Here is a 20,637-nt window from a genome sequence, read left to right as displayed (position 1 = left end):
TGAAACGTTACATTGGTTGCGGAATAAGAGGGCACCTCCAGATGCTGAAGTGCCTTCGTCCTTCTCTTCAACTGTTTTTTTTTTCTCTCTTTATTTGTAAGGTGTGCATCAAATGTTGACCATTGCATTTGGCACACCTGATGTCATTTGTGTATTCAGTGCTCTCATGAGTTCCACCATAAGGGGGGCGTTTCGCTTTGCCATGAAAAGACTCAGCATCATGTCGAACTTTTGTCATTTTAAACAACAGAGAGGAATTGGTACATTTACCTCCACTCCAATTCTTTCAGTATCTGGCTTAAATAGATTTGGAAAGAGCTGTCATTCCCAAAGTAAACAGGTAAGTGTTGGTGTTTACAATGTCTGAATCTTGTTTCCTGATGAAACGTTTCACAACAGCTTGTTCCTTTAACGGCTGCAATTTCGTCTTGTGTCTCTGGCGATGCCTCTACAAGGGTTCAGTGTCTTGTGCAATAAGACAGCAACCTGGGTTTTTACAAATTGCTGTAGACCCACCAGATTGACAGATTGCTATCTCCTTACACATTCCACTAAATGATTACTATAATAATAGTAGTAGTAGTAATGAGAATAAAAGCTAAAAGCTATAACCTCTCCGCAGACTCCGTGCATGGCCTTGGACACAACAGTTGGAGTGAGTCTGGAAAGAATAGCATTTGGAGCAGTTCCAACCTAAACGACCAAAAACCTCAGCCAGGAATAGGTAACTACCGGAGAAACCTCTTCATCAGATGGAGAAGAAATATGTCTTCTCTCATTAGCTTTCGCAGAACCTGAGCGTAAGGTATGAGCTTTGGCAGAGTAATGCGTGTCAACAACCCTGCTTCCCATGCGCCGCCGAGTGTCAGCAAGGACGATTCGGCAGCGGAAACCAGCCTGCAACGGCAGAGTATAGGACAAGAGGCAAAATTAATTATTCAATTTACCATGCGCGCATTGGTCCTGTAGCTTCACACATACTCTAGAATTATGGGTATGTTTTGACCAGGTGCATGCAGATTGAGGGCAGGCCCTTGACGGTCCGGGGTAAAATAGGTCTTCAGCAACCCATGCTTGCCGTAAAAGGCGGCTATGCTTGTCATAAGAGGCGACTTACGGGATCAGGTGGTCAGGCTCCCTGACTTGGTTGACCCTAATTGCGTTGATCGATGTTCATGATGTCAAGCACTGGATTGTCTGGTCTAGACTCGTTTACTTACAGACAGCCGTCATATAGCTGGAATATTGCCGAGTGCGGCGTTAAACAACAAACAAACAAGCATATTTGGTACTCTTTATACATTTGGACTGTATGTACATTGAAACACATTGGTATGATTTATACTCTGGGCGCATGGGTTTTATCGATACCTTGGCTCTCCGAGTACATTGGTATTCTGAACATCTTTGCATTCGGGGTACATTGGTATTGTGGACACCTTGGTACTCGGGGTACATTGGTATTGTGGACACCTTGGCACTCGGAGGACATTGGTATTGTAAACATTTTTGCACTCGGGGTACATTGGTATTATGGACACCTTGGCACTCCGACCACATTGGTATTGTGGACATCGAGATACTCTCCGCAGATTCTAACTGTAGACACCATATTTTCATTGTCTAGTTTGGCAATGGTGTTCAATTGAAAACACTTACTGTAAAACAAGTAGAAAATACTTTATATCATATGGGTATATTCAGGTGAGTGTTTTAGAGTTAGTTTTATCTTTGCAGACCGTGTGATACGTATCAAGAGGAAATCGGTAAGTGTCTGGGAAATAATTAACCATGCACATACAAGCACATACAAGCTCTAATGAATCATTTATATAATTGAATTTTCTGTCCCATTTGACACTAAGTGAATGACAAGATTCAGGTAAATAAAGGCAAATATGCGGATCTCGTTTTGGAAATGTCACCAAATTTTCCGACCCCCATTGCATTCGGTGCCTTAGATTTGGTACCTCTCAATCTGTTGTCTGACATTCGGAGAGTACACGCGTTTGCTGCCAGGAATAAGCCCTTCTGACAATCTGGGTAATGCACATTCTCCGAAAAGGTCTAGGTGGGTTGCACAAGGCAACGCTTCCTTTGGAGAAGTCCCATTCGCTGTCTGGGCTGATGATGAGCATTACCAGCCTGACTATGCCAGATTCACCCAAACCCTATTTACTGCATTTTTCTTTAATATGTAAATAATGATGATAATAATTTTAGAATGTTAAAGAGGAGAATAATAACCATGTATGGGGTTCTGCATTGTGTGGGTGAACGATTTTAAGGCTGCAATCAGCAACAGTTTTGCTATATATGGCAGCCTGACGACCTTACACGACCTTACAAAGAGTGTTCTAACCACTCACCAGTTTGACCATATTGGTGGCAGAAGGTGACACGTTACTTCTGTATGTGTTGTGCTTGTCCACGATGGCTTGTGTGTCATCGGCTGACAGTGGGGCATCCGTCCCTATGTCCACCAGACACAGAGTGTAGTTAGCGTGAATGGCGAGGTAGGCAGGGTCGCAGTCCTGTGGGGTCGGAGATGCAGATTAAGGAATTCAAGAGATTCCCTTCTAGCGGGTGGGTTAGACAAATAACAGTACTTTCATAATCTAGCATTATTTGCATTCTTGGCTGCAAATCGAATCCCGGTTATGGCCCGATTATGTTTCTAGGCATGTCAGTACCATACCTGAGCTCGTGGATTTCACAAAAGTGGTAAAGCTGACACGCTGTATAAGTCTTAAATACTGTTCAAAGCGGCGTTAAACTAATTGTATTTTTTTTAAGATCTAAAAGTATAGAATTATCATATAGTTTACAGTTTTCTTAATAAGGCCTTGTCGCAAATGTTTTGTATCACAAGCATCAGAGCCTGTGTAATTTTAATGTTTATTATTATTACTGATAACATACAATTCAATGTGAAATCGTCGGGTATAACATATTCTTGGGAGTGTGAGTGGGTGAGTGAGCTGGGTTTAACAACGCTATTAGAAGTATTCCAAAGTATTTCACGGCATGTCAGATTGATCTCGGAAGAAATCCCGAGGTGATGCAGGTCTTGGTGAAACGAGCAAGAGCACAGGTATGGTGCTGATAAACATAACAAGGTAATCGGGCCGAACCGGGATTCGAAACAACGATCATAGGTTTCTGGCGTGCCTAAGGGACGCAACTCTGCATTGTCTTTTTGTGTATTACTTTCATTTGTAGTAGTAGTAGTAGTAGTAGTAGTAGTAGTAGTAGTAGTAGTAGTAGTTGTTGTCACTGTTTTTATTTTCACTGATGTCATTAGCATCGTCAAAACTATATATGCTGTTTATCCGTCAGAGACTGGGTACCTTGTAGGATGAAATGAGAATATGAATTCACACCTTCCAGCGCCTAAATGACAATTTTAATGTTCACCGATCCGTTGAGAAGTTGTTATGAGTATTAACATGCTTATGGATTTGGCTACACAATTTCTCAATTTATCAGTAATAATCTTCTTTTTATTTCACCTCAGAGAACTGTGGCAGCAGAACGGCAAATGAGAAACCGACCTGTTTAAAATAACAATAAAAAATGAGAAACTGCAAAGATGTGTTTTTGTGATTACTCTCATGTTTGGACTTCGTCCAGTTAAATCACCACCACCAAATCCATTGAATTTTAAATAATTTGAATATCGCCGGACGCTCATCTTTCATCATAACCAAAATGGTTGACGTTATTCCTAAGTATTATGCAATGTCATTTCGAATTAAAAATCTAAATATGTAGTACATATTTTCAAACATTTAAATGATACAATACAGATTACGGTTTGTTTTGTTTTTTCAAAACTATTTTTTTTATTTATTTTAAAGACTGTGGTGCGACAAGACCTATTTAGTAGCTGAATAACATTCAGCAGTAATGTATTCCGATGAGAGTAGTTTATTTCTTGGTACCTGGTAACTGGTTTGGATGGGTTCCGAAATGGGCGTGGACCGCTGATGCTACCATGAGTGTTGGATGTAGGTGGTCCACTGAGAAAGTGGGTGAGTTTAATTAAGAATTGACTTTCATTTTGTGTGAGTTGCGACGACGTTCATACAATCTTTGGCCCTTACTCTATAAAAGTTCATAATTCAATGAACTCACACGAAGTGAAAATTAATTCTTATAATTTTTTATCCCAATTCCTTACCTCAAGGATGAAGGCCTAGATCTATGCACAATTTTATTTAGTATGTGTGTCATGTTTACACTGACAGCCACACAATAACCAGCTGTATCGCGGGAGAAAATAGTTCCTCAAAGAGAGAGGTGCGGTGAGGTGAGGTGAAATGGGGTTTAACGTCGCGTCCAAGTTATTGCACTTATATAGCGACGTGCATGCACGTGCACATGTGTGTGTGTGTGTGTGTGTGTGTGTGCGTGTGTGTGCGCGCTTGTACTTGTCCGGACTGATGGATGCCGATTTATAGTGCTAACTTACTGAGATACCATGCCGCAGTTTAACATGAATACACCACTCAGACACAATATACTGACTCCGAGTCGACCAGTCCTTGTTTTAGCCCCTTAATGCCGAGCGCCAGACAGGGTAACAACAAGTAAATGTCTTTTGGTATGACGCGGCCGGGATCGAACCCCGGACCTTCCGCTCTGCCGGCGGACGCTCTACCACAAGGCCACGGAGGCGGCGGAACTGCTAGAGAATGAAGTAACATATAACAATTCTCTAGCGATAGCCAAATGAACACAAAGCCACACAGTTGAAGCCATGAGGCAGACCGCTAAACAGAGATGAGTAGGGAGGCCCTTAGAATACTGGACCATGACAAACTGAATTTTACAACACGTTGACCCTAGCTTCCTGTCATTTATTCACGCACTCCACATAAAAATCGTTCTTATCATAAATAGCATTAGATTTGCAACAAGAATGCAAATAATGCTTAGTACTAATGAAAGTACAAGCACAACACATGTATACACAAGTAATGATGTCACCTACTGCCATTATTCAGTATATATAATATAAGTGATGAAACATGAGTGATCCTCCAATGTCAGTGATCATGGAAACAAACATTATCTTGTCCTTTTGGATAAATCTATTGAATCATTTATATCATTGAATTTTCTGTCCCATTTGACATTAAGTCAGCCCGGACCTTCCGCTCTCCGGGCGGACGCTCTACCACTAGACCACAGAGGCGGTCCTCAAAGAGAGAGATGACATGAGCGTATGTATGCATAACCTTCTCTTCAGAAACATCTGAAAAATCACATGTATTCTAATTGTAAGAAATGATCATGAGAAAGGTCTGTTAAGAACTACCTCAGTAAGTCGTTATGCATTTACATCAAGTACATGACGTCAACATGGCCGGCACGATTAACGTGACAGGAGAGATTTCGGAAATTGTTAATGAACCTGTAGCGGTTACATGTTTAAGTCATCATTGATCAACTGGCCGATCATTGAAAGGTGATTAATGATGTGTCAAATAGTCGCTAAGGTAAATTCATACATTGCTATTGACTGTCACTGTCAGCCCAGACAAGGATCGAGTCGATCTACGATAGTTTGGTTGTGCATTTCTTCAATGTAGACTAAAGTTGCTGCGTTCAAGATTAATTGGTATAAAATTATCAGAAGGAGCCCTTCTGTAAGTATTCGTGCTAGGGAATTCCCACGTGTACCCTAAGGAATGTGGATGCAGTCGTGAGTATTTACGTCTTTTCAAGAACGCGGTCTCGAGAAAAACGTTTGAACGTCAAATTGTATCGTTCATACACTTATGAACGTCAATTTCGTGGTCATGTGACCGATCTCTCGTCCAATGGAAATGCCGTATATGGTGTAAACTTCAAATTAAAAAAATTTATCGTCGCTTTGAACAGTTTTCCAGTTCAAACACGGCGTGTCAGCTTGATGTTGGCGAGTCACAGATGGGAAATGTAAAAGTCAAAAACTCGCGTTCTCGCGATCTCGCATTCTCGTGTTTGGGCATATTTAGGTCATTTCCAAAAAGCGAGAATGCGAGATCGCGAGAATGTCCCTTACGGTATTCCATATTGGATAGCTGTATTTTCAGCACAGTGAAAATAACTTAATACCGGAATAAACACTAGACCCAATGTGAATGATAACAGGTGAGGAAATACTCTATTAATCTAAAACATTTCCGGAGCCCTGATCAGAGTGAGTGAAAGAGTATGGTTTTACGCCGCTTTTAACAATATTCCAGCAATATCACGGCGGGCGATGTGTGGAACCGATCCCGGTTCTTCGGCGTGATGAGCGAACGCCTTAACGTGTAGGATAAAGTACGTGCGAGGGTTTTAATGATATTTTAACCGAGGGGCTTCAGCAACGAGGTTTGATCCAAATAATAAGGGTTTTAAGTATCGTGAAAACCCGAGGGGAAGTGTTTTATCTAACTTATAAACCGAAAAAGACTATGCAACATTTATCAACATTTCTATGTTTCACACTTTCCACGAACCTCAGGAAACAGGAGTGAAATATCTGTTGCTGGCGTAAGGTACTTGAAAAAGAAGGATAGTGGAATAAACACTAGACCCAATGTGCCTCTGTAGCCTATGGGTACTCTACTCTCTACTCAACTCTCACTGGGCTACGTACGGGCTAGTGATACACTCTCTGGGCTACTGATTGGCTAGTGGTACACTCCTTGGGCTACAGATGGGCTAGTGGTACACTCACTGGGCTACAGATGGGCAAGTGGTACACTCCCTGGGCTACAGATGGGAGGGGGACACCGGAAATGGGCTTCAAACATTGTACCCATGTCCGGAATTGCACCCGGGTTTTCGGTGTGACGAGCGAACGCTTTAACCACAAGGCTACCCGACCGCCCCACTGCGAATGAGACAATCACAGATGCATTTACCAATTTACAATGAAGTACCCAGTATTTAATATACTATATCATCGACTGGTTGTTACCTGGTCACTGCAAGTGCCTCAGTTATTTAAATGACATTGGACTGGATTAGCTTTCATAGGTTAAGATGGATACTCATAAAATCCTCAGTTGAGTTCACTCACTCACTCACTGAGATATTTGACACTCGTGAAGAGCAACCCGCGTCGTGGTGAGTGCTGGGTAGCGCTAAAAGCTCTTCCCCCGTGTGGAACCGAGGTAAAATAATTCCACAGCACCCCACTGGGCAACATGTTTGCCGTGGGTTGCGTCCCTGTGTCGGCGGAGGACGGTAGTCTGGTGGTTGAGGGTGCTGGATCCAGGAATAGCGTTTCTTTGCCCAGTACACCACTTCGACCCTTACTTCGCCTAGACGGGTGGTAAGATGCTTGTTACCTGGTAACTGATATTGAATAAATAAGAAGCAATGGGAATCAGCATTGGTGCCTGGCGAGGTCAGATAGGCCGCTTTAAAAAAAAAAAAAAAAAAAAAAATAGGCCGCTTCATATACAATCCCGAGACAGATTCGTACTGTTTGGAACGTTGTTTACGGATCGAAATGTGAACAGTAGTGCTGGGTCGAAACCACACATAAAATCACATAAAATCACATAAAAACCCTGGTCCCTGGTGATGACATGGCGGAATTAAAGGCAGCTATCATTCAACAAATAAAAGATTCTGAACAAGGGGTTTCCACTTAGATAAAATCCCTGAAGACTAAGAAAATGTGCATCAAAGATGATATAGTTGAACTGAGACAGGAGATGAATGTGAAGAAGGAGGAGCTGCATGTGAAGAAGGAGGAGCTGAATGTGAAGGAGGAGCTGCATGTGAAGAAGAAGGAGGAGGAGCTGCATGTGAAGGGGGAGCTGCATGTGAAGAAGGAGGAGCTGCATATGAAGAAGGAGGGGCTGCATATGAAGAAGGAGCAGCTGAATGTGAAGAAGGAGGAGCTGCATGTGAAGAAGGAGGAGCTGAAAGTGAAGGAGGAGGAGCTGCATGTGAAGAAGGAGTAGCTGAATGCGAAGAAGGAGGAGCTGCATGTGAAGAAGGAGGAGCTGCATGTGAAGAAGGAGGAGCTTCATGTGAAGAAGGAGGAGCTGCATGTGAAGAAGGAGGAGCTGCATGTGAAGAAAGAGGAGCTTCATGTGAAGAAGGAGGAGCTGCATGTGAAGGAGGAGCTGAATGTGAAGAAGTAGGAGCTGTATGTGAAGAAGGAGGAGCTGAATGTGAAGAAGGAGGAGCTGCATGTGAAGAAGGAGGAGCTGTGGTGAAGTAAGTTGTTGAAGATTTATCACAAAAAGTTGAAGAGATGGAAGGTTCGTGGGAATATATCAGTCAACTTAAAAACAGAATAGAGCAATAGGAGAGACATAGTAGAAACAGTATCATAATCTATGGAATATCTGAGAGTAGTAGTAGTTAAACATAAAGTGTGTTAAGGGAACGGTTATTGATGTATTGAACAGAGCTCGTGGAAAGGGTCCTAAATATTCCCCACTGACACCAAGTGAGTGAGTGAGTTGGGTTTAATGCCTTTTTTAACATTATTCCAGTTATCACGGCGTGCCAGCTTAATGTGGGAGGAAATCCCGAAGTGATGCAGGTCTCAGACGTTTACCACTTCGGTGAAACCCACGAGCACGGGTATGGTGCTGACAAACCTAGAAACATAATCGGGGCGAACCGGGATTCGAATTCGAACCCACAATCATAGGTTTCTGGCATGCCTAAGGGACGCAACCCTGCACAGTGAATCGCGGCGCCTTAGACGACTGGGCCACCCGTGCCCTCTCCGGGCTATGATGAAGATGACATTATTGAACACATTCAGGGCTATGAACACAACCTTATGGACTATTTGCTTGATCATTTTCGTATCAGGCGATATTCATGTGACACCACTGTTAATAATCTCGGCAAATCTTTGGGAGATGTGTCTCTGACTCGGATGTTGGTGATTTTACGTACGTAGGCCATAATGAGACTAGTGTCATTGATTATGTTATATGTTCACCAGCATCAGCAACTCTTTCATTGTTGTACTGACTTTACTATTACGTCAAGAGCTGAATCTTCACATCTACCTGTCACCGTCAGTCTACAATCAGCAGATGTCACATTTCCTAGACAGCTAGGAAACACACCTATAATGCAGGTGCTTGTTTCAAGTTTGTGTGGGATAATGATAAGAACGAGCAATTTCATGATGCTTTTTACTCTGATACTGTACAAGAACTACTTCACAGATCAATGGAAGTGCCTTGTTTGGTTCAAGCATTGTGTAATGCTGGTATGCGTATGAGAAGGAAGTTGGTCAAAGTATAACATAAAGGAATGGTTTCATATTGAGTGTGAATTAAATATAGGTGTAGGTAAGATGTAGGTGCTTAAATATATTTAGAAAGAGCAAAGATGCAGTATCCTGATCAATTTACAACCAGGCTAGAAATAGGTGAGGTGGGGTGAAATTGGGTTTAACGTCGAGTCCAAGATTATTGCACTTATATATAGTGTGTGTGTGTGTGTGGCTGCCTGTACTAGACCGGACTGATGCCGATTCATAGTGCTAGTTCACTGAGATACCATGCTGCAGTTTAACATGAATACCCCACTCAGTATTCTGACTCCGAGCCGAACAGTCCTTGTTTTAGCCCCTTAATGCCGAGCACCAGACAGGGTAACAACAAGTACCATCTTTTAACGTCTTTTGGTATGACGCAGCCGGGGATCGAACCCCGGACCTTCCGCTCTCCGGGCGGACGCTCTACCACTAGGCCACGGAGGCGGTCTGATAAATTTGAACCGCAGTAGAATGAGTGATACAGATTAACAACTAAATACAGGGAGTCTATATGTAACCAAAATCATGGTGCTGTTGAGACTATTCAAAGTTAGAACGTTGGAGCAAATGATAGTACCTGACTTCAAGATTCCCCGGTAACACTATCAAAGACATCGTCACCCATTACCGTCCGAGAAATAGTTCTCAGCTATATCGTGTGGGGTCAATCGCTTTTAACATGTCTAAGAATAAACTCACTTCAAGGCACTAGGTAAGTCAAATTTGGGCGCCCTGATTATGTTTTTAGGTTTGACAGCACCATAACAATACTCGAGGATTTAAGCGATAGGTATGATTTCTTACCAGGATGATATAAAAAAAGCCAAATGTCTTAGAATTCCAGATTATTAAATAGTACAAAAATAAGTGTGTAAAAAATCTATCTACGTTTTATTTTGTTTTATTGAACACATTAAATGTACTGTAAATGGTAAATAATCTTAATTGCTGCAAAGTAACTTAAATATATTTAAGTTTCAACTTCACATGCCACTGTCTGTGGCCTAAAAAGCAGCCATAGTTATGTCTTATGATTCATATAATCCCTGCAGACGCTATCATAATGTTCAATTTCCATCTGACTCACCAAGCGCGAATAAGCAATTAATCACATAAATATTTGTTATGATCAAATACCTAACTGTTTGATTGGCAAATACCTAGCTTGTATATATATTTTGTAGGTATAAGCATTCTAATTAATTGTGGATACACTGGGCACACATACATGTAACTCGACAGATGAACTGGTGCCTTGATATGCAACAAGGAAGAATCTTGTTTATTTCCAGGCCTTCCTGATAGTCGTTTACTTCTACTACATGCATAGTGGGAGGCAAGATTAAAGGCGGCGCCCAGCATTTTATGAGGCAAAAGTCAGCGTTCGCTTTGAACCACCACACCACTCTGTCGGTAGGGGTTATCAGATCGGTGCGCAAATAACTGTGTTAAGTCAGTGTCGACTGATTGTGTGATAGGTGGGAAGATTTTCATTGTATATCGTATATTGTTATTATTAACAGTCCTATAATTTGCTGATGTTACCGACAGTAAGTCAGGTATCTGGAAGATCCGTTTACTGTTACATTTCTTATACATGCTAAACAGGGATGTTTGTGGAAATATGTACTAGAAACATGTGTAAGACATTTGTTTTGTATTAGATGATGGTTAGGCTCCGAAATGTTATAACGTTAGATCACGAGGGCGTTTTATGTTTTATGATACACGAGGGTTTGGGACACTGTCACTGAAAACAATCACTGACATGAGAAATTAGGTCAAATAGGTGAGGTGAGGACGTCGCGTCCAAGATTATTGCACTTATATAGCGACGTGCATGCACGTGTGTGTGTGTGTGTGTGTGTGTGTGTGTGGCTGCTTGTACTAGTCCGGACTGATGCCGATTTATAGTGCTAGCTCATTGAGATACCATGCTGCAGTTTAACATGAATGCCCCACTCAGACACAGTATCCTGACTCCGAGCCGACCAGTCCTTGTTTTAGCCCCTTGATGCCGAGTGCCAGACAGGGTATCAACAAGTACCATCTTATAACGTCTTTTGGTATGACGCGGCCGGGATCGAACCCCAGACCTTCCGCTCTCCGGGCGAACGTTCTACCACTAGACCACGGAGGCGGTCTAGGTCAAGTAAACAACATAATAATGCATAAATAACTGTATAGAAGGTCATTGTGAAATTAAATCGGGACTGAGTGTACTAAACAGCTTTCCTGTGCACATGAGGTGTCCAAGAATACCATATTACACAGAAACTACAAAGTTGCTTAACTATACCACCTGTGTAAAACATTATGGAACCGAGGAGACATGCATTCACACACGGAAGCAATGTATAGTAGATATAGTTAAGCATTGACTGTGTATTCTTTTCTGTTCATTGAGGTATGAATCGAATAACCGATGTGCAAACTGTATGAATCCGCTAAGCTTATGATTAAAGTCGACAACGTAAACATATAATAGTTTAACCCAAAACAGTTGTTTATATAAAAGCAGGCAAAAATGACGAGATTGATAAACATTCCAGGTGTAGGAATACATACTGTGGCGTGACATGAATCAGGTGATTGTTTAATTTATGCAATAACTTGACACGCCCACAAAGTCAGTAGCCAATCAACGGGGAGTAGGATTAAAACAAAGTTCATAGGACCTGTCAATCAAGGGAAGAGGCGAGAAGAACTGCAACAGTCAGACTGCAACGAGCCGGAATAAATATGTCCGGGAGAAGGCGGCTGTTTCAAATGACATGGTCTGTTACCACCAGATTCAAACATTAGTTCCCTGAGAACGGGAAGACCCAGTTGGAAAAATGCTGGTTAGAACTGAAACCCGAAGACATGAAAGTTGCGGAACCGAGGCGAGCGTGACAAAAAAAAAGCGAGGGGGCTGCACGTTTGCTGTTTCATTCCTTCTCGGCCTTCAGTCCCAAGGGGGTTGTATGGACACTGAATATGCATGAATTTCGCTAAATACCCTGTGCATGGCGATACACGTGAGCAGAAAGGGAATTCCCTCGACTGTAATATTAGGATTCCCCGACATTCCGTAGTAATAAAAGTAGTCCGCTTCGGTGGGCGTGGCTTAATGGTTTACATTCATTGGGAACTTAATGCAATAACACGTGACCAATTCAGCTAATCAGAATGCAGGAATTTCAACGAACACAAGAATTTTTTTATTATTAATGAATGAAACTTGAAATGTAACAAACTTTGTGCGCAGCTTCCATGTAGTGATTGTGGAGGCTTTTCGCATTGTTGTGTAAGTAACAGAAGTACCCACATGGTATATAATATACATACAATGTATTTAAGTTATTTCAACACATTTATATGAACAATAAGCGGATTAATACGTCCATGGATATGCCTTGTTGCACGTTCATTGTTTTGTTTCCGTGTTTACATCATATAATGTTACAGAGTAAGAGAAGGTTTTGAAAATGGGATTCCTCCTGACCAGTACTAAATAACATCTGTTTGTTAAACGGAAAGGTTCTTATGAAAAACATTGTCTACTACTTTTTATCTCACGTTCCAATTTAATGCAATATTTTTTAAGTTCTTGGAAACTGTTAGGAATAACGTCAGCACGATCACAACGTAATGAGTCAGTGCGATCTGTCACATCAGTCACTAGTTTGACGCTTTCTCCATGTTAAGTCATTTCCAATATCCTCCACTCGTTATTAGAAACAGTTAGCAAACCATTTGCATTCAATTCTTAAGCAAAATGAATCTCATATTTCTGATATTATTATGCAATCCATACAATAAATTAATCTTAATCCATAAATATATTGATGGATGTGGGAAATTGACCCCCTATTCGTAGTGAATTGTTGGAAAATATCTGTGTGGGGAGGTGTCCAACCCCTGATACATTCTGAATCAGAGGGTATTGAATTAAAAACAATTTTGGTTTGTTCATTTCATGGACTAGCAAATAGGTAATAAAACAATGAAATGGGATCGTTCCCTTCACAAAGACAGAACGAGGGTATTTCTTTGACATAAATAATTCAAAGCTGGCGAAGAGCCAAAGCGCAAATACAACAACCTACACCTGTATCGAAATGAAACAGCCGGTTGAATGTGCAGAGTTGTCGTGACTACAAAACGTGATGCACATGGTTAACAAGATCATGTTGAAAGGGGGTTTCATCTGCATGCTTTGGGGGAAATTGTTCGTGGGAATTAATACACGGTTGGAACAATGCAATTACGGTAAAGCGGTGAAGTAAATGAATTGAAATAGAGGCCTTGAATATTAATAAAAATCGACAAATATTAATCTGTTAACGAGTTAACCATGTTTTCGAAATGTCATTCTGTACCATCGATTATAAGAAATACACCGTTTGTAGTGCTTTCAATTTCAAGTACATGTATAAGCTACTATCATTTGATGGTATCTAAATGTTACCGCGTAAAAAAGGTGTTGACATCTGTTACATAGTCAAACGTATTTACATTTATCTTCATATGCTGGGCTTTATATATACATATTCACATAGTTTGATGTTGAAATGTTGTATAGCACTTTTATAAGAAACACATTCTCCAGAGAAAAAAATAATTAAGCATTAAGAAGCCTGACACATAGTTATGATGTTCAAAACGTAGTCTCCAGTTGTGTTCACTAAACATCCATGGATGTTGCATTGCACCTCTAATCTGTTCAATCTTGCCCGACTGCAGCAGGAGGTTCTACACATCAATGGTCACATCTAAGTTTATAACCCAATCGTTCATTTAATAATTACCCCAGGGAAGAGAAAACGCCAAATGTAAATGATTGCTATCTATTCACCAGACGTCCGAACACACACATTGAAGGCAGGGACAGAGGGCTCATACCACTAATTATACCTTAAAGCAAAACACTGATGACAGGTGGCAGGGTTATGCTGTGTGATAATGAGTACATTAAGCTTTTACATAAGTTGGTTGGTTGGTTGGTTGGTTGTTTAACGCCGCACTCAGCAATATTCCAGCTATATGACGGCGATCTGTAAATAATCGAGTATGGACCAGTCAATCCAGTGATTGACAACATGAGCATCGCTCCACGCAATTGGGATCGATGAGATGCATCAACCAAGTCAACGAGCCTGACCACCCGATCCTGTTAGTCGCCTCTTTCGGCAAGCATAGTCGCCTTTTACGGCAAGCAAGGGTTGCTGAAGACCTATTCTAACCCGGATCTTCACGAGTCCAAACGGAAACTGAAATCATAACATGCAACATATATTTGTATAATTTACTATATTTTTTTAACCAATGTAATCTGTTTCGCCAGTTAATAGAGATTGAGTATGCCCTGATGATGACCTATATATTTTATTCAAAGTACAGACTTCGGAGTTACATCAATCATTCTGTCACTTTCAGGGTATTCTCTACGTAGTTTTTTCAAATTTATCAAGAGAGACTTTAAAATCAACGTTTGAAGTATGAGTTTTCTCATAAACTTATATTTATCTTGGGAGTTACTTGGACAACAAACATAGAATTTTCTAAGAGTCAATCATTCCGACACCATCTATGTTTTGTGAATATGTTGAAGTTTGTCATCACATCCGCAGTCTTTCAGTTTATAGCGACGACATTGTATAGAATATTTAACTTTTTTTGCTAAATCTTTCATATTTCTACATATTGTTGTATTTATATTGCATCCCAGATGCTTCAGCAGGTTATTGACACATCAGCAGCAAGCAGGGCACGTTCTTATATGCCAACGTTATGGTAATAGAGGTTTAGAGTATTATAACTGATTGTATGTTTAGTAGAACAGCATCTATTTTCGACTCCATGGTTGTACCAAAGACGATTCGCCGAGTACTTAAATATTTTCATTGGCAAAGTTTGGCAGGGTGTTCAGGATAACATTTGTCGTGCTGAATTCTTTACTAATTGCTGCTTAAATTAGTAAATAACGTACAATATATGAATATAATAACCTGTCATGTTCACTTAATACCCGCGTGAGAATGGCCGAACGTACACGAACAAAAGGATTTTTAAGGTCAGGCATTGTAAAGAACAAAAATTGCTTCGGGTAGATGTGTACAATGCCCTGTCAGTATGACATATGAAACTTTAAAGTCTTTACAATCAAAAGGAAATGCTACAACTACAAGTCTGTTTATATCAATACGGGCCAGTTTGTAATTAAAACATTAATTAAAACTATTTCACTCTCTGTGAATCGGTAATTTGTGTGAGCACGTGTTACTTGTTGCGAATAAGAGGCTTTTATCACCAAGGGCCCGATTGGCCGAGAGGCTGGGATTGCCTAAAATCCGGACCAGGTCGAGCCAACGGGTTATACTAAAAACAGATTGCAGAAGATTAAAACGAATTCACCCGATGAAGGAGTAAGCATATAATCCGAAACGTGTTCCTCGTAATAAAGAAGTTGACACCCATATATTCTCTAAGACTTCCTTATTATTCATGTACTCTGTGACCTTTTTGTTATATTTGTATACTTTAAGCTAATCCATGAAACTGAGGGTATTATTTGGAAATCACCCCGTAACGGTAGGTCTGAACCGTTTGAATAAAGGTTTCTCTGACACAGTAACTGTATCGTTTTATGGGGAGCACGGGTGGCCCAGTCGTCTAAGGCGCCGCGATTCGCTGTGCAGAGTTGTGTCCCTTGGGCACGCCAGAAACCTATGATTGTGGGTTCGAATCCCCGTTCGCCCTGATTATGTTTCTAGGTTTGTCAGCACCATACCCGTGCCCGTGGGTTTCACCGAAGTTGGTAAACGTCTGCAGCTGAGACCTGTATGACTTCGGGCTTTCCTCCCACATTAAGCTGACACGCCGTGATATAACTGGAATACTGTTAAAAACGGCGTTAAATCAAACTCAAACACTGTATCGTTTTATGCAAACTCAGTTCATATTTATGATGTTTCTAAACGGCCTCAGTTCTATTGACTTTCTGTTATAAATATGTCACTGGTTTAATGGTTTGGGTGTGTGCCGTATTCACAAGCTGTGTACAGAAAACACTAATCTTTCTAGATCAACTTCATCCAAGATCCCCGTTACTACATATGTCCCGCATATAACAGCTGTATGTGACTTATTTTTTTACGAACACCTGGTGTCATCACTGCTTATCAGTCTTCCATTAATATGCAACTTCTACCCTTGGAACAAAGAATACAACAAATAAAGACAAACACAAGATGTACACAACAAGACGTTCTGTATTATCAATCACAGAAAGCTAAAATACTACAATACAATTCCATATTCTCCAACATATTACAATTGCGTATCATGCCATCATTTACAACATCAAAAGCCATGATTATACCACTGTCTATATAACACCATCTACTAACTGTTCCGCTTTGAAAAAGGCCTCTCTGAAACATCAATATTGATTGGAAACCTACAGACCCTAGATCCATAAATTTTACGTTTCTGGATAGTCCTTTGGATTTTTGTCCAAAAATAATCCTTCTCCGTAATATTTTGGTCTTTTAAGACGTGTACCCGCTGTGCACATATAATCGAACAATCAAGATTGCTTCACAGTAGACCAGGTAAAGTTCTCGATTTAATGATGACTAATGTTGCTACCACTGTGGACAAGGTATGCGTCTACGAACGCTGCAAATTCATTCATGTGATTGTGCTTATTACTTAAAATAGTACACAAAATAAATACCTTTTGCAAAAATAGAGCCACAAGGCTCTGTAGCTCACCTGAATTATGAATTAATAATTTGATAACACTTCAACCTTATTTTGGTTCAAATATCTTTATAGCTACAATGGATAGAATTGTCATTAAACCGCCCAAGGTTATCAGAAATGAACGGGCTCTGTAATTTAATAATATTAGTTATGGTGTTTTTAGTTGCCGTATACGGTGGCATATAAGGTTAGCAGAAACATATTGGGCGTGTATACGGCTACTAAAGACACCATAACGAATTTATTATGCCGAAAAGTTTACATTATTTGGTGTTTTTTTCGCACATGAAAACTTGACACTTACAACCGGTATAAACGACGGGACTAGTACGTATCTTTCCGATACAACGTTTTAATGTAAACATAAACGTTAACAATGGAATATATAATACACTAAACTGAACGTTTAAACGAGTATTATAGGTAAACAGCATGTTATTTGAAATCTGTGGGCAACTGTAACTTGATAGAAGTCCGCCTTCCCTTTACCACGGGGCTGCTATCTATACTATTGCTATGTGATGTCATTGGCGTCATGTTTCTTGTTTGTGACGTCATCCTATATTATGTTCTATGACGTTGCTATTTGTAAATCAGTGACCTCCGTTGTAAGCTATTTTTCTCTATATTTTTTATTAATAAAGTCACGAACGTGGTTTCTTTGAAAATTAATGACTTTGCACATCATGATTAATTATATTAAAACACAAAACTGTGTCGAATGACAAATTTCGGTACCAGAATTGTCATGTGAAATATGTGAGGTGGGTGTTGAAAAATCCAAAATGGTTGTTGCTGACGGTATAGGTCTCATATTAGGTCAGTAACAACCATCTTGGATTTTAACTGACGGTATACGGCCTCATATAGGGTTAATAGTTCTACACTCTGATTGGTCAATCTCACTTTTTGGCATAATAAGGCATCATATTGCTTGACGAGGGACCATTATCACGCCCGTTGTTAGGTGACGTCATATTGATGTTAAATAGTGACGTCATCTAGTTTGTTCTATGACGTTTTCACATCTGTAAAAGAGGGTCAGTGATATTCATTTGGTGATTACAGTATATGTTTTAAAAGCGATATTGTTGTATATTTTTATTTGATGATGAGTTATATCCATTTTAGCCAAAAAAACGACAACACTTTTTGTCTTTTCAGTTTTCCTCGTCGGGCAGTTAATGGAAGAACTCGGGCTTCTGCAAATGATAATGCCCTGAAAAATAGCGTTACCCTTATAATAGTGTGTTGATTGATTATGTAAAAAAGAAAGAAAAGTAGCCTTGCATCATCATTTAGGACAACGATGTAGAGTGCAAATAGTGATTCCACTAACAAAATTGGATCTTCTATGGTTATTACATTTATACAACGACGTGACCTTGAATGGGATGACTCCCAGATTGTTGTGTAGCAGCGGGTACTAAGATCTGATTTTAATGAGATTGGGAATTTAGTGAATTGTGGTATTCCATACCCAACTCGTTCGCGACTCAACAGCAACAGTCAACTGTCGTAACAATTGGTATATCAAATCTAAAAGCTTTTGGAGGAACTTAGGGCAATTAAATCAATATTTAGTCTGAAATTATCAGTCACACAACCTTATATTGCTAATGTCTTCAAATATCTAAACATATTAATATATTAAATACTGGATTCTCTGGTTTTCATAAACACATCAGCATGCAATGGAGTCGTGGATTGTAGAGAGGTACTTATTTTATCTGACAAGTTTTAACTTGGGAAAACTTTGTATTGATGCTGTCCTATTGTAACCATCGCAAAGCAAAATATTTCAGGCAAATGTCTCAGCAAAACTGACAAACATTTAAATCGTGAATATTCGTAACAAAATTTGGTTGTAAACACGTTTTGATTATGAACATGTTTGGGTTTTAAACAATTCCAAACATGTTTTGTGATCACAACACGCTTTAATCATCGGATAAGGAATATCACGTTTTTACAACAGTGTGACCTATTAAACGTCTTCTGATGAAATTACATAAAGTATCTTCGGTCAAATCGGACTGAACACAGACCAAACACATCTGATAGAGACTTTGTTGAGAATATAGAGGGAACAGGGCTTCACTTTGGGCAACGTGCTTGCTTTAAATAGCAAGATCTATGACACTATCAAGTGGTACTTAGGTAAATATGATACTAGTCTTTATATGTAAACAAATTTGATGATACATTTGTGAGGTTTTACATGTTTTGGGCGGCCCGGGCCAAGTCGAAGCAAACACATGTGACAGATTTTCGTAAGAAAATGAAGTAAAATGGCTAGACTATAAAAGACCAGTTTTCTTTAAACGCGGTGTACTGTCACACTGAAAAGTAGTATTTAGGAAGATATAATCCCATCCTATACATGTAAACACATTTGATGATACACATGTGAGGTTTAAGTTGATTTTGACTGCCCGGGCCAAGTCGGACCGAACACATTAGAGACAATTTTGAGGGTATGGGGAAATGAGATTCACTTTAACAAAGGCGACAGTGACAGTGACAATTTAAAGTGGTATTTACTTAGATATAGTAACATGCTATAGATGTAAGTGCTATGTCGGACAGATGGAAATTTTATATCACGATAGTTGGAAGTATATTGGATCCGTTTCAAATCCTATTTCGTTTAACCATTCCTCTTTTACATGTAACCTAACTCAACCACGCCAACAGACAACTTGATTTTCTAATTTTCAAGCGATTAACATGTAAATGCTTTAAGATGATGTGACATTCCGTATTAAGTACGATGTTTTAGTATGAGTATATACACTTAGACAGATGTTAACTGTGATAACAATCGAGAGATAAATAAACGCAGGTCGGGTTGGTATTATTTCCTTGGTTACAGGGGGCACGGGTGGCCCAGTCGTCTAAGGCGCCGCGATTCGCTGAGTTGCGTCCCTTGGGCACGCCAGAAACCTATGATTGTGGGTTCGAATCCCGGTTCGCCCCAATTATGTTTCTAGGTTTGTCAGCACCATAACCGTGCTCGTGGGTTTCACCGAAGTGGTAAACGTCTAAGACCTGCATCACTTCGGGCTTTCCTCCCACATTAAGCTGACACGCCGTGATATAACTGGAATACTGTTAAAAGCGGCGTTAAACCCAACTCACTCACTCAATGGTTACAGTGAGTGAGTGAGTATGGTTTTACGCAGCTTTTAGCAATATTCCAGCAATATCACGGCGGGGGACACCAGAAATGGGCTTCACACATTGTACCCATGTCGGGAATCGAACCCGGGTCTTCAACGTGACGAGCGAACGCTTTAACCACTAGGCTCCCCAACCGTCCCTCCTTGGTTACAGGTAATTATAATCGTGTGTTAATAGTTAATTATAAATTGACATTTTTAAACAGTTTTTCATAGGATGAAAAAGATATTGGTGCAGGAACAGACCAACAATTAACACTGCGTGATGCAATCGCGTATACAACCAAAAGCAACAGTATATAAGGCGCCGTTTTTAACTAGTATGTTTTTCTTATTTTAGTATGTCAGTAAATCGTTTATTGATTCAAAAGAATGAATTTACATCACAATCTGATTTATGATATCATGACATATTTATTG

At 40.1% G+C, this 20,637-nt stretch overlaps 1 protein-coding gene across 1 annotated transcript; it reads left to right on the top strand.

The window, feature by feature from the left end:
• The first annotated feature begins 7,664 nt into the window (after positions 1 to 7,664).
• LOC139446594 (involucrin-like) lies at positions 7,665 to 8,138 on the top strand. The gene is made up of 2 exons (XM_071227880.1): positions 7,665 to 7,940; positions 7,971 to 8,138. The coding sequence occupies exons 1-2, from the start codon at positions 7,665 to 7,667 to the stop codon at positions 8,136 to 8,138; spliced, it is 444 nt and encodes a 147-aa protein (XP_071083981.1).
• Positions 8,139 to 20,637: the final 12,499 nt, after the last annotated feature.

The sequence above is a fragment of the Haliotis cracherodii genome, unplaced genomic scaffold, assembly GCF_022045235.1.
Source record: "Haliotis cracherodii isolate W230 unplaced genomic scaffold, xgHalCrac1.p SCAF_6, whole genome shotgun sequence".
Lineage (NCBI taxonomy): Eukaryota > Metazoa > Mollusca > Gastropoda > Lepetellida > Haliotidae > Haliotis > Haliotis cracherodii.
The sequence above is the reverse complement of the archived record's forward strand: the minus strand, read 5'-3'. Positions and strand labels throughout refer to the sequence as shown.

Coding starts and splice junctions, on each gene's coding strand:
- LOC139446594 (XM_071227880.1), top strand. CDS start 7,665: ATGTGCATCAAAGATGATATAGTTGAACTGAGACAGGAGATGAATGTG. Junction 7,941..7,970: donor TGAAGGAGGAGGAGCTGCAT/GTGAAGAAGGAG, acceptor AATGCGAAGAAG/GAGGAGCTGCATGTGAAGAA.